Source organism: Anopheles marshallii, chromosome 2 (genome assembly GCF_943734725.1).
Source record: "Anopheles marshallii chromosome 2, idAnoMarsDA_429_01, whole genome shotgun sequence".
Classification (NCBI taxonomy): Eukaryota; Metazoa; Arthropoda; class Insecta; order Diptera; family Culicidae; genus Anopheles; species Anopheles marshallii.
Window position 1 is genome coordinate 76037442 of NC_071326.1, and position 14244 is coordinate 76051685.

Genomic DNA, 14244 nt, shown 5'->3' on the forward strand with positions numbered 1-14244 from the left:
ATAGGGAATACTGACCATGATTCAGTTCAATCTTGACCACCATCTGAAGCAGACCCGAAATCGCACAGCGCGAGTACAACATGTGGCAGTTCATAAGGTCACGCATATTAACGCTGATAATCTTCATAGGTGCAGCTCACGGGTAAGAACTAACGCAATAGTACTTGATGAGTTTGGTAGTTAACGTTAATATGAGAATAAATTGTATGCGGTAATTCCGTTTCAGAATACTGGTTGTGGGACCTAATTGTATACGGCCCAACCAGAATTATACGGTGGTGATCAGTAACTTTAACTCGTATCTGAGTAGGGTGGACCTGATGCTACGGATTGAAGGCCAGACCGAAGATGGTAGAAGCGTTCTGAACTTAACGAAGTCGGTTGGTGTGTGGCGGTATATGAGCAAGATGGTCAACTTCAATGTAGATCAAGTACGCTAGAGCAGACAACTGTATGGAAGTTAACGTGTACTCTCTTGCAGATGCCTGCAGACTTATCAGCTGGGAATTACACATTTACCATCGATGGGCAGGGTGGTTTTAATTTTAACGAGCAAGTCGAGTTGGTGTACCTCAGTAAACCTATGTCCGGTGTAATACAGACCAATAAGCCCGCATTCGCGCCGGGAGATACGGTTAAATTTCGTGTGATAGTGCTAGACACTGCGCTGAAACCTCCTGCACAAGTGAAAACCGTTCACGTAACGGTCCGCGATCATGATGGAAATGTGATCCAGAACTGGCCCTCGGCAAAACTACACGCAGGAGTGTTCGAGAGTGATCTCCAGATTGCGTCAGCTCCAGTATTCGGAGTGTGGAACATCTCGGTACAGGTAGACGGAGAAGAGCTCGTATCGAAAACGTTCGAAGTGAAAGAATATGTGTTGCCCGCGTTTGATTTAGAGGTAACGCCCTCTGTTATTCCTCTGGAGGAGCATCAAGGCCTGAATCTGACGATAGCTGCCCACTATCAATTACGCAAGCCGGTGATTGGATTGGCAAAGGTAGAGTTTTATTTGGAGAAAGACATGCTGGACCAGAAGAAACAGATCGAAGTGTACGGTATGGGACAGGTGGAGCTGCAGTTTGTAGGGTATTTTAAGGTGAAGGAAGATAAAAGAGATGTATTTGTAAAGACGACCTTCATAGAACAGCACACAAGTAAGGATTGGCCACGCCATGAGTTGTAGAATGTGTTGTGTAATTTACAATCTTTTCTTGTTGTAGATCGCACCGTAGTGAAAGAATCTCAAATCACTGTGTACAAACATGCTTATCGTGTGCAACTGATCAAGGAAACCCCACCGTTTCGACCAGGGCTTCCATTTAAATGTGCTCTTCAATGCCTATACCACGATGGAACACCTGCTAAAGGTATTACCGGTAAGGTGGAGGTGCTGGAAATTGGATACGAAGCAACTGCAACTAGCGACAATAATGGTTTGATCAAACTGGAGTTAAATCCAAGCGACAGTGTGGATTCGATGTACATTAACGTAAGTGAATGTTAATCCGGTGTAGTTTATAAAACTAAAAAAATTAAATGAATTTTTCAGTTTTCTAACGATGATGATGAGTTCTACTTTTACGAGCGTGTGGGCAAAGAGAATGTCTTGACAAACGCTTACATCAAAGTGGAATTAAGATCTCCGTGAGTAGCTCGTGATGTAAAAGGATGTTAAAGAGACTTGCGCTAACAAACAAATCACTCCACCGTACTTTCAGCATTAAATTGAACCGTTTATTGCAATTCATAATTACCTGCAGTAAACCGATGACTTTCTTTGCGTATTTCGTAATGTCGAAAGGCAATATCATTGATTCCGGTGCAATAAGACCGAGTAATCAGAACAAATATATCTTTCGGTTGAATGCCTCGGAGGAGATGTCTCCGAAAGCGAAATTTATCGTCGCGACTGAAGTAAATGGTGCAGTCGTGTATGACTATGTGAACATCAATTTCAAGGATCGTCGTAACAATGTGAGTGCATCAACGTCCTTTTTTTATGAATAGAATTATCAAAATTCTAAGACAAATATCTCTTTATCAACAGCTTATTGTGAGAATAGACAAGCAGACAGCAGAGCCGGGTCAACAAATCGAGCTGCAGTTGTCTGGACGACCGGGAGCATACGTGGGATTAGCTGCACACAACAAAGGTTCGATGTATCGCAATGAGGATAATGATTCATTCTGGGATGACATTATGCGAATGTATAATGGATACGGCTCGAACGCTGAGAACGTGAAAGTAGATAAGTTTCATGTAAGATGAAAAAGTAGATTGAAAAAATGTGATTGCGTATACATGATGGTTTTATTTTACAGAGCTTGGGACTGTTCGTTAGAACGTTCTATGACATCAAGTTCAATGAAGCCCACGATATGGCGGCACGCTATGAGTTGCAGATAAACGAACCGATCGCCAAGCAGGAGTCAAATGTAACAAGCTTTCCAGAGTCGTGGTTATGGGAGAACGTTTCTATTGGAAGGTCTGGAGTGCACAAGATGAATGCGACAGTGTCAGATACGATCACATCCTGGTACTTGACAGCATTCTCCATTGATCCAGAGTACGGTTTGGACATCATTAAAAAACCCATCCAATTCACAACGGTTCAGCCGTTCTACATCGTGGACAATCTACCGCACTCGATCAAACGATATGAAGCAGTTGAGTTGCAGTTTATACTGTTCAACCTTCTTGAGGAAGAGTATATGGCTGATGTGACGTTGTACAATGTGGACAACCAAATGAGGTTCGTTGCACGGCCTCTGGAAGGTGAGTTACAATGATATGCTGCAGCGATCCATTGAATACACTAGAACACCATTGTTGCAGAGATGAACTACATCAAATCCGTCAGCGTTCCGTCGAAGGTTGGGGTTCCCATCTCATTTTTAGTGAAAGCCCAAAAGCTCGAAGCGATAGTGGTGCGAGTAAAAGCCACTGTCAGGTACACAGAACTAAGTTACGCACTCGAAAAGGTTATTCGAGTTACCCCAGAAAGTTTGGTACAATCAAGAGAGTCTTCTCGATTCTTCTGCTTCGATACATACCAGAATAAAACCTTCAGGATGTACTTAGATGTGCACAACAATGCTGAAAATGGTTCACAAAAGATTGAGTTCCGACTGCAACGTAAGTTTAAAGTGACGGGTAAACCTAACTATTTTGATACCAATGAATTGTCTGTATATTTTTGTAGCCAATCTACTTACCCACGTGGTCGGTAACTTGAAACCGCTGCATAAACTTTCGTCTGATTTTCTAGAGGAGAATATGGTTTGGTTTGTACCAAACATCATGATGCTTGACTACTTGCATGCTATTGGTTCGAAGGAAGAGCAGCTAATCGACAAAGTTACTGATCTATCGTATCAAGGCTATAGAAATCTAAAGCGTTTTCAAAAGCTGGATGGTTCGTTTGTAGCGTGGAATAAGGAAGGCCACTTGTTCCTTACCACCTTCGTCGCAAAGACGATGCAAACAGCGTCGAAGTATCTGAGCGAGTTTGATGAGACTATACTTGAGAATACCTACGATTGGCTTGCTGCGAATCAGGACAGTTCGGGAAGGTTCGATGAGATCAGTTACGTGATCCACGCGAATTTGAATGGTGCTATGTACAACAGCATCACAATGACATCTTACGTGGTGACGGCGCTGCTAGAGAACGAGAACGCCAGGAGGAAGCACGCGGTTGTGATTGAAAAAGCAATACGCTATCTAAGCGGCCAGGTGAAAACTATCGAAGATCCTTACGAGCTGGCAATTGTGACCTATGCATTAATGTTAAATGGACACAATTTGAAGAATGTGGCATTTAAAAGGCTCGTTAACATGTCTACCACCACTAAAAATGGCACAGAACAGTACTGGGATACAGAAAACAGCTTTGAAACAACAGCTTACGCCTTACTGTCTTACGTGCTAGCGGAGAAAAATCTCGACCTTATTCCGTTGATGCGTTGGTTGGTGAACCAAAACTTCATTGAAGAAAGTTACGCACGCGTGCAGAGTACCTTCGTTGGACTGAAGGCACTGACAAAGGTGGCGGAAATAATATCTCCTTCGCGAAACAACTACACTATAGAGGTGACATACAACCAACATTTGTATTCAACTACAGCAACGCCAATGAAACAAATCCACATAAACTCACAACAACTCGACACCATCAAATATGAAAATATACCACAGGACACACGCTGGATGGATATCACCGTGGTTGGAATTGGTTCGGGTATTCTGGAGGTGATCTATCAGTACAGTTTAAATCTCGTCTATTTCGAGAACCGATTCGTGTTGAATGTGGAGAGACAAAATACAACTTGCGACTATGAACTGCGGCTCAATGTATGTGCTAGCTTCATTCCAACATCGTCTTACCATAGTTCAAGCGTAGCGGCGATCGAGGTGACCTTCCCCAATGGGTACGATGTCGATCAGCATCCGGTCAGCGAACAGACCAACGCGAGTGATACAATGGTAAGATGTCTCGAGGGAAGAGGCGATAAGCAGGAATTCTAAGCAATTCAATCATTTACAGGAAATTGTTGTTCGGTTTGGTGGCACATCCGTTGTAGTGTATTATGATGGTATGGATGAGGAACAGAAATGTTTCACCGTGACGGCTTACCGGCGGGGCAATGTGACTATGAAACATCCAGGCTATGTTGTCGCCTATGATGTATACAACCAACGTGAGTTTACTAGAAGCAAGTGGTTGTAACATTGCACCAGCGACTTAACATTACCTACTTATCTTTCTTGCTTCTTTAGATTTGAACGCCTTTAAAACGTACGAAGTGGACAAGCAGGATGCGTCTAAAATCTACGACCCAAAGCAATGCTAAATTCGGACTGCTACAGAGTTAGCTGGTATTTCTTTAAGAGAAAGACACATTATTCAACAAAACTGTTATGTTTCATGTAGAAATGGGTTTACGGTCGTTTAGAAATATAAGAGAAATACTTATCCTTCTTGGTCAGTTCACAGTTGAACACGTCGTGCTGACATGGTATGGTCAGCTTTTTTACAACTCCATTTGCATCTACGCTCAGTAGGGTTTAATCGCGTCCTAAAAAGCAAACGCACTCGCAGTATACTTGTACACCTCGCCCCGTACGTGGCGCAGACGAGCAACTACCAGCCTTCGCCACCATCAGGTTGTCGGCTTCACCAATAGACGGCTATGGTTGTATGCCCATGACCGGACGTGTCGTAGTGTATATCACACTGTGTGCTGCTGTACTTCGTATCTTGTTGTAGTCTTATGAGTCTGCCGAAGTTTGTGGGGTACATAGTGGGGACGATTGTTCATACCAATTTGTCTCTGGATTTCGTTGCCCAAGTTGTTGTCCGAAGCTACGATTATACCATTTCCAGACGGGCCTTTGTATGGTTGTTTGTCTACGACAAGCTGCTATTTCGTCTTTATCACATTGATTCTCTATCCAATCCTTAAAGCTTGTCGTTAGTTGGGACATGAATGTTGGGTGCTATGAAAGTCTCAGTAGGCATTTCGCATGTCATCTAACATCTCTCCATGCATGCATGTACCTGCTAAGATTCGAATGGTTCTGGCAGTAACTATCATCCTAAACTGCACTCTATCCGTTGTGTGGAAACCGAAGTAGCTTTTCATCCACATTAGAACGTCTAATTGATGGTATCTTAGGCCGTCTTTCAGTGTATAGGTGGTGAGTTCGGATCTTATGATTATAGCCGCAGAGCGATGCGTTATCCTCTAACAATCCCAGCTTAACAGCTTCCGACGAAAAATAAAGATGACTGATCAGAGGAATTGGTTGTTACTTAACTGCTGGAATCGTTCACAGTTTGATTAAAGTTACTGTAATGCGAGTGATTTAAAACTCATTTAAGCTAGGATGTTTATGCTAGGTACAATGTTGGGTGTGCCGTTCAGCTATATTTGTACGTCGGTATAAAACATGAATAATCTAGCACATAAAGAGAAAGATATAGGGCCGGAAAAAGAAGCAATGAGAGACAATTCTATAAAAGGCAAGGAATGTGAAATAAACAAAAAATTTGGTGATAGTGCTCTGATAAGAAGGGATTGTTTAGTCTTTGCATTCAGCTAATATGTTGTTCACCACGAATACCACTCTTTAAATTTAAGGTTATCATCACCCGGCAATGTAGCAGGCCCTATGTTTACGCTTTAGATTATGTATTAACAACACAGCTTTCACGATAGTGGAGCTGTCCGAATAGGGAATACTGACCATGATTCAGTTCAATCTTAGCCACCATCTGGAGCAGACCCGAAATCGCACAGCGCGAGTACAACATGTGGCAGTTCGTAAGGTCACGCATATTAATGCTGATAATCTTCATAGGTGCAGCTCATGGGTAACTATTAACTAACTCGCTAGTGCTTTAAGTGTTGGGGCGTTAATTGCGGTTTCTGAATAAATTACGTTATTCTGTGTTAGGATATTGATTCTTGGTCCCAAGATCATTCGACCCAACCAGAACTATACGGTTGGGATCTGTAATTTTAAAGCTGATCTAAGCAACGCAAACCTGATCGTACAGATAAAAGGCTACTCGGGAGATGCTAGAAACGTTCAAAAACAGACGGTTGTCGTGCAGCGGTATACGTGCAAAATGGTCAACTTCAATGTGAGACGCGCGCGCTTGAACAGTCAAGTGTGTGGATGTTAAACATATATATTTTTTTTGCAGTTGCCTGCGGATTCATCAGCTGGGAATTACACAATTTCCGTTTTAGGGCAGAATGGCTTTATATTCCACATGAGCGCTGATTTGGTTTACCTCGGTAAATCCATATCCGGTTTAATACAGACCAATAAGCCCGCATTCGCGCCGGGAGATACGGTTAAATTTCGTGTGATAGTGCTAGACACTGCGCTGAAACCTCCTGCACAAGTGAAAACCGTTCACATAACAGTCCGCGATCATGATGGAAATGTGATCCAGAACTGGCCCTCGTCAAAACTACACGCAGGAGTGTTCGAAAGTGATCTACAACTCGCGCCAACATCAATGATTGGAAAGTGGAACATCTCGGTACAGGTAGACGGAGAAGAGCTCGTATCGAAAACGTTCGAAGTGAAGGAATATGTGTTGCCCGCGTTTGATTTAGATGTAACGCCCTCTGTTATTCCTTTGGAGGCGCATCAAGGCCTGAATCTGACGATAGCTGCTAACTACCATCTTCAAAAACCCGTGAAGGGGTTGGTCAAGGTAGAGATTTTTTTGGAGAAAGACATGCTGGACCAAGAGAAACAGTTCGAAGTGTACGGCATAAGACAGATCAAGCTACCGTTCGTTGAACACTTTGAGGTGCACGAAGATCAAAAGGATGTATTTGTAAAGACGACCTTCATCGAACAGCACACAAGTAAGGATTGGCCACGCCATGAGTTGTGGAATGTGTTGTGTAATTTACAATCTTTTCTTGTTGTAGATCGCACCGTAGTGAAAGAATCTCAAATCACTGTGTTCAAACATGCTTACCGTGTGCAACTGATCAAGGAAACCCCACCGTTTCGACCAGGGCTTCCATTTAAATGTGCTCTTCAATGCCTTTACCACGATGGAACACCTGCTAAAGGTATTACCGGTAAGGTGGAGGTGCTGGAAATTGGATACGAAACAACTGCAACTAGCGACAATAATGGTTTGATCAAACTGGAGTTAAACCCAAGCGACAGTGTGGATTCGATGTACATTAACGTAAGTGTATGTTAATCCGGTATAGTTTATAAAAGTCAAAAAACTTTATGAATTTTTCAGTTTTCTAACGATGATGATGAGTTCTACTTTTACCAGCGTGTGGGCAAAGAGAATGTCTTGACAAACGCTTACATCAAAGTGGAATTAAGATCTCCGTGAGTAGCTCGTGATGTAAAAGGATGTTAAAGAGTCTTGCGCTAACAAACAAATCACTCCACCGTACTTTCAGCATTAAATTGAACCGTTTATTGCAATTCATAATTACCTGCAGTAAACCGATGACTTTCTTCGCGTATTTCGTAATGTCGAAAGGCAATATCATTGATTCCGGTGCAATAAGACCGAGTAATCAGAACAAATATATCTTTCGGTTGAATGCCTCGGAGGAAATGTCTCCGAAAGCGAAATTTATCGTCGCGACTGAGGTAAATGGTGCAGTCGTGTATGACTATGTGGACATCAATTTCAAGGATCGTCGTAACAATGTGAGTGCATCAACGTCCTTTTTTTATGAATAGTATTATCAAAATTCTAAGACAAATATCTCTTTATCAACAGCTTATTGTGAGAATAGATAAGCAGACAGCAGAGCCGGGTCAACAAATCGAGCTGCAGTTGTCTGGACGACCGGGAGCATACGTGGGATTAGCTGCACACAACAAAGGTTCGATGTATCGCAATGAGGATAATGATTCATTCTGGGATGACATTATGCGAATGTATGATGGATACGGCTCGAACGTTGAGAACGTGAAAGTAGATAAGTTTCATGTAAGATGGAAAAGTATATTGAAAAAATGTGATTGCGTATACATGATGGTTTTATTTTACAGAGCTTGGGACTGTTCGTTAGAACGTTCTATGACATCAAGTTCAATGAAGCCCACGATATGGCGGCACGTTATGAGTTGCAGATAAACGAACCGATCCCCAAGCAGGAGTCAAATGTAACAAGCTTTCCAGAGTCGTGGTTATGGGAGAACGTTTCTATTGGAAGGTCTGGAGTGCACAAGATGAATGCGACAGTGTCAGATACGATCACATCCTGGTACTTGACAGCATTCTCCATTGATCCAGAGTACGGTTTGGACATCATTAAAAAACCCATCCAATTCACAACGGTTCAGCCGTTCTACATCGTGGACAATCTACCGCACTCGATCAAACGATATGAAGCAGTTGAGTTGCAGTTTACACTGTTCAACCTTCTTGAGGAAGAGTACATCGCTGATGTGACGTTGTACAATGTGGACAATCAGATGGATTTTATTGGACAACCTCCCGAAGGTATGTTGAGTTCTTTAAGATTGCCGTGAATTCCTGAAGTGGTCCATTGAGTACATTTGAAAACCATTATTGCAGAGTCAAGCAACCTCAAATCCGTCAGAGTCGCTCCAATGGTTGACACGCCGGTTTCATTTTTGGTAAAACCCCGAATGCTCGGTGAGATGGTGGTACGGGTCACGGCAATGGCCAAGTCCACACAACTAACGGACGCGCTGGAGAAAGTAATTCGAGTTACCCCAGAAAGTTTGGTTCAACAAAAGACGGATTCCTGGTTCTTCTGCTTCGATACATTGACAAATCAAACTTTCTTGAAGGCCGTAGAAATGTTTCCGAACGCTGAAAATGGTTCACAAAAGATTGAGTTCCGACTGAATCGTAAGTAGAAAGTTATATCAGATTATTTTCGATCCTATTTCATTGCCCGTTTGTGTTTGTAGCCAACCTGCATCAAGAACTTGGTCGTTTGGATGAGCAGCTTGACCCTTCATCTGGCGATGGTGAAAAAAACATGAAGAAGTTTGGCCCTAACACAGCGGTGCTCGATTATTTGCATGCTATTGGTGGGAAGGAAACGCAACTAATCGATGAAGCTACCGATCTGTTGCGCAAGGGATATCGGAATCAGATGCGTTTTCGTAAGGAAGACGGTTCGTTTACTGTGTTTGTGAATAGGAATGGTATTGTGCTCCTTACCGCTTTTGTCGCAAAGTCGTTGGAAACAGCGTCGAAGTACCTGAAAGAGGTTGATACCGTTCTGTTAGAGAAGGCCTACGATTGGCTTGCTTCGAAGCAGCTCAGTTCGGGAAGGTTCGACGAGTTCGGTTTTGTGGAAAACGAAGACATAAAAGGTGGCCTGCAAGGCGGTGTCACTCTAACATCTTACGTGGTGACGGCGCTGCTAGAAAACGAGAACGCCAGAAGGAAGCACGCCGTTGTGATAGAAGATACAATGCGCTATTTAAGTAAAGAGGTTGATACTATTGAAGATCCTTACGAGCTGGCAATTGTGACCTATGCGTTGATGTTGAATGGTCATCACAAGAAAGATGCCGCACTGAACAAGCTCACCAACATGTCTACATTCAAGTATGGTGGCAGTGAACAGTACTGGGAGACAGAAAACAGTGTAGAGACAACTGCTTACGCCTTACTGTCCTACGTGCTAGCGGAGAGATATCTGGAAGCTATTCCGATGATGTACTGGTTGACGAAACAACCATTTGTTTCTGAAGACTTCTGGAGTCCTCAGGGGCACTTTTTGACAGTAAAAGCATTGACAAAGTTGGCGGAAAAAATATCTCCTTCCCGAAACAAATACGAGGTGCATCTGCGGTTCGAAAATTTTACGAAACATTTTCCCATAAACTCGCAAAACACCGATACCGTCTACTCTGCTGATATACCGGTTGGTACCAAGTCTATGGAGATCAACGTTGAAGGAATCGGGTTTGGGTTGCTGGAGGTGGTCTATCAGTATAATTTGAACCTTGTACATTTCGACAACCGATTCAATCTAGATGTTGAGAAACAGAAAACAACCTCCGACGACGAGCTGCAGCTGCTGGTGTGTGTTAGCTTCATGTCGACACTAATCCATGTGCAATCGAGCTTAGTAAAGATCGAGGTGACCGTCCCCAGCGGATTTACTTTCGATCAAAGCCCGATCAATGAGCAGACTACCGTGAAAGCGATACGGGTAAGACGATTATCGGAAGAATGTTGTGCACAAGAATTCTATGCAACACAATCAATTACAGAACACCGAGGTTAGATTTGGTGGCACATCCGTTCTGGTGTATTACGAAGATATGGATGTGCAACGGAACTGCTTCACCGTGACGGCTTACAGGCGGGGCAAGGTAGCTGTGAAGAGTCCAGGATATGTGATCGTGTACGATTATCACAGACCAGGTGAGTGCGTTGTATTGAGCACATAATGTTCCATTTTTTTGAATGATTTACCTCTTTTGTTTAGCTTGGAACGCCATAAAGACGTACGAAGCGGATTAACATATTTTACCTGTCACAAGTTAAATCATACAAGATATTGGGCTTCCTGAAAGAACGTAATAGTGTTAACAATTCAAATAAAAAACTACTTCTTATGTATTGAAGTATCTGTGGCCTTAAAAAAATGTAGCCAAGCTTTTCCGTTTTATTAACGGAAAGCCACGGAGGATACTTCCACTTCGAAAACAACACAGAATTGTGCATTCAGCGGTGAGTCTTGTTACTAAGAATATCTAAACATCGAACGAAAGGGAAAATTTGGTCAGAATAAATGATCCCCCAGTGATTACCAGAATGCCAATGCTTCAGCCAAGGAAGTGGCCAAACAGATGTACCTGTCCAAGTCATTCGTTCAGACAGCCAAGGACTGGGACTGGGCACTATATTCCCAGATGCAAACGAAGCCTCATAGTCTCATCAAGAATGGTAAGAATTTCGCCAAGGTGAACTTTCAGCAGCTACTGGAGCAGCTGTTGTTTTTGCCGCGAAGCATAAGTTTGATGTTCCTCAGGAAGTCTACTGCAACTGCAGCAATTCATCATATGGCAAACCGTGTGTAGGAGGAGGAGTTTCAAGAGGTGTCTTCAGATGCGTTTCCTCTGTTAAAGCAATTAAAAAGGGCCCTGCTAATTTTTGCTCTGGTCGAGTTTTTCGAGAGTGTAGCAGGCGAGTGACGGGAGTGACGCATTTGAGAGAAATGATTGCTGACAAAGCTTAATAAAAGGTTTATTGTCTATAGTATTGAACTTTATTATCTGAAAGTTCGAATTTGGTTTGGTTTGGTTCGCAATTTGGTGCAATTTACATGCTTTGTAGGTTGTTTCGCTTATTTCTCTGCTCGGCACCAAATTCGCTACCGGCAAAAGGAAGAAGCAGTCGATTTGGTAGTGCTGCTAGCTGTCAAACGCGAAAATACTCCGTTGGATCCGCAAGTTCCGATGCAGTTCGCTGCTGTCGGGCTTAAAATCGAAGCCGAAAACATTCACCATTTCCTCCTGCAAACCCTGTCGAATGGTTTAGCAGCAAAGGCGCCCGTTTGCGGAATACATTATCGACCATCGTAAGCACGAGATGCGGTCTCCATTCTGCATAATTCGTCTGACAGGCAACCCGGATTTTCATCTGCTTTCTGCTCCAGCCGGGCCACATACGGTTGGCGAACGAAGCGGACACAGGGGATATAGTGGCGTTTGTGACGCAGAATTTACTGCACCATGAGCCACCGCCGCGATTGCTGAATGTACGCGAGATTTCGGCCGGTGAACCATTGCTGGAGTACATCCGGCAGCTGCTGTGCGATAGCTTCACGCTTTTAGCGATGGGGGATGATGGGTCATCGAGCGGTCGGATCGTCATCAAGCAGCTGATCGAACGGGCGAATCTTACGCGCTCCGACCAGCACCGTAAGCTGCTTTACATCTGGTCCATCGTCGAGTCGGAACCGAACCTGTGTCAGCACTTTTGCACTGGCTGTCTGTTTAGGGTAAGCGGAGCAACGTTCGGTCGCAAATGGTGCGAACAACAGCGGCGACTGACAAAAATAATTTACAAACTGTGCTCCAGCCGAGGCACCGATGGCAGATTGCATTTCTCGCGACGGGCATCGAATCGCAGTGGCAAGGCATCGGATTGCATTTGACGTTGCGTTCGCTTCAGCTGGCCCGGGATATGGGATTCCAGTTTGCGCGGACGGAGCTGCACGTTCGAGAACAGGTACTTTACGGAAAAATGGGGACCATATCCCTCTGCATTCCTCTCTGCTTTCCAACCCCTTCCCCTCCCTATTCCCATTTTTCTAACCCACCCACCAGTTCGCGGGTTGCCTCGACGGCCGGTCTGAAATGTCACTGGACGGTGGCGTACGATCATCTCGTCGACAGCACGAAGCAGCCGGTCGTACATCCGAACCCATACACATACGCATAGCAAGGTGCACGCAATGGCCCTTTTTCCCGGGCTGTCCATTAAATCCTCATGCAGGTAATTAATGGCATAATTGCATTTTTGCTTTCAATGCACCTGCCAACCCCACCCCGGTGGGGAGAGTCTTGGTGGTGTAAGGCAGGAGTCTCTTTAGTCGCAATATCGCTGCCACCGGCTGACTGTTAAAAGCCATTGATAATAAAACAACATGGCATTTCCGGGCGACGTAATACATTTATTTATGAACATGCGATTGCCAGCGACCGGTGTCCGGTCAATTTATGTGGCACTTGTATGTGTGTGTGTGTGTGTGTGTGTGGTTGAGTGTATTTTTTGCTGTGTCCATGTCCGTCCCCTTTTTGCTCTTCCAAAATACTTTCCCTCCCTTTACTCCATTCCGGCTGAATGTCCCTGCAATGTGGTAATTTAGTCAGAGCGTTCTCGACGACAATGGTTAAATTTTTATGGCTAATTATTTATTACACACCGCATTGTAATCGAGTGCATCATGCGCTGATTTAGTCGATAGCCATTATCGGATACATTGCAAACCAACCCTCCCACCTCTTCCTTCCTCCCTCGAGCATCCCCCACCGACCAATAGCGATCCGCTCTGTACGGATGGGAACACCTTGCCAGCAATTATCGATACAATACGGTTTATTTACATTTGCTGTTGCGTTTTTGATAATAGTGCATGGTTGCGCTCCATCCATCCACGCGCTTCGTTTGCTCTGTCGGGTTGGGGGGGATAAATAAAAAATACAGGGGGGCTGCCTTTTTTTCCTTCCACTGCGTTGAGATTGTTCCCGACAGACACATTGTACTTTAATGAAGCGCGCACACAGCACGTTTCATGTATTGTTCGATTCGATGAACCGACAGAAGGACAGTTTCCTTCGAATAGCCCGCCCGCCTAATGGTCGAGATGCAAGGCACATACCCGGTTGTGTGCATGTTTTATTCAGCAACTAAAAAGGAAACTCATGCACTCAATCGAAGTGGTATCGCATGGTAATGCCTTTTTCCAGCGAAGCGTCACAAATGATTTCGCAGAACCCCGACGTATGCCTATCACGGTGCCTGTTGGTAATTGCGATCGGAATGGGAGGGGTTTGCCAACCCGAGGACGGGGGCCATTGGGGCCACAAGACCACAAAGTGGCAATGGGAAGCAAATAAATTCCGGCTGGATTATGAAGATAGCTCTCCGTCGGTTGACATTCCGGCCAAATTGATGATGATGGTCGTGATTAATTGCTGCAGTGCTGTTTGCAATTATGCATCGGGTT

The 14244-nt window shown here is 44.1% G+C and overlaps 2 protein-coding genes and 1 pseudogene across 2 annotated transcripts; all 3 read left to right on the forward strand.

Annotated features, from left to right (window-relative positions):
• Positions 1-80: 80 nt before the first annotated feature.
• Positions 81-4860, forward strand: LOC128718596 (thioester-containing protein 1 allele S3-like). Its single transcript, XM_053812217.1, has 12 exons — positions 81-142; positions 227-422; positions 482-1160; positions 1227-1495; positions 1556-1650; positions 1725-1980; positions 2054-2266; positions 2329-2782; positions 2843-3142; positions 3210-4492; positions 4554-4707; positions 4787-4860. Exons 1-12 carry the CDS (start codon positions 81-83, stop codon positions 4858-4860), a joined length of 4035 nt encoding a protein of 1344 aa, XP_053668192.1.
• Positions 4861-6321: 1461 nt separating this feature from the next.
• LOC128718597 (thioester-containing protein 1 allele S3-like) lies at positions 6322-11030 on the forward strand. Its single transcript, XM_053812219.1, has 12 exons — positions 6322-6383; positions 6467-6656; positions 6720-7398; positions 7465-7733; positions 7794-7888; positions 7963-8218; positions 8292-8504; positions 8567-9020; positions 9096-9395; positions 9458-10716; positions 10778-10931; positions 10996-11030. The coding sequence occupies exons 1-12, from the start codon at positions 6322-6324 to the stop codon at positions 11028-11030; spliced, it is 3966 nt and encodes a 1321-aa protein (XP_053668194.1).
• A 329-nt stretch (positions 11031-11359) lies between these two features.
• LOC128718598 (uncharacterized) lies at positions 11360-13014 on the forward strand (annotated as a pseudogene).
• Positions 13015-14244: the final 1230 nt, after the last annotated feature.

Bases quoted from the DNA above. Each gene is read 5' to 3' on its own strand.
- LOC128718596 (XM_053812217.1), top strand. From the start codon at position 81: ATGTGGCAGTTCATAAGGTCACGCATATTAACGCTGATAATCTTCATA. The intron at 1,496-1,555 runs GTAAGTGAATGT...TGAATTTTTCAG, and splicing joins TGGATTCGATGTACATTAAC to TTTTCTAACGATGATGATGA. The intron at 2,267-2,328 runs GTAAGATGAAAA...TTTATTTTACAG, and splicing joins TGAAAGTAGATAAGTTTCAT to AGCTTGGGACTGTTCGTTAG.
- LOC128718597 (XM_053812219.1), top strand. From the start codon at position 6,322: ATGTGGCAGTTCGTAAGGTCACGCATATTAATGCTGATAATCTTCATA. The intron at 7,734-7,793 runs GTAAGTGTATGT...TGAATTTTTCAG, and splicing joins TGGATTCGATGTACATTAAC to TTTTCTAACGATGATGATGA. The intron at 8,219-8,291 runs GTGAGTGCATCA...CTTTATCAACAG, and splicing joins TCAAGGATCGTCGTAACAAT to CTTATTGTGAGAATAGATAA.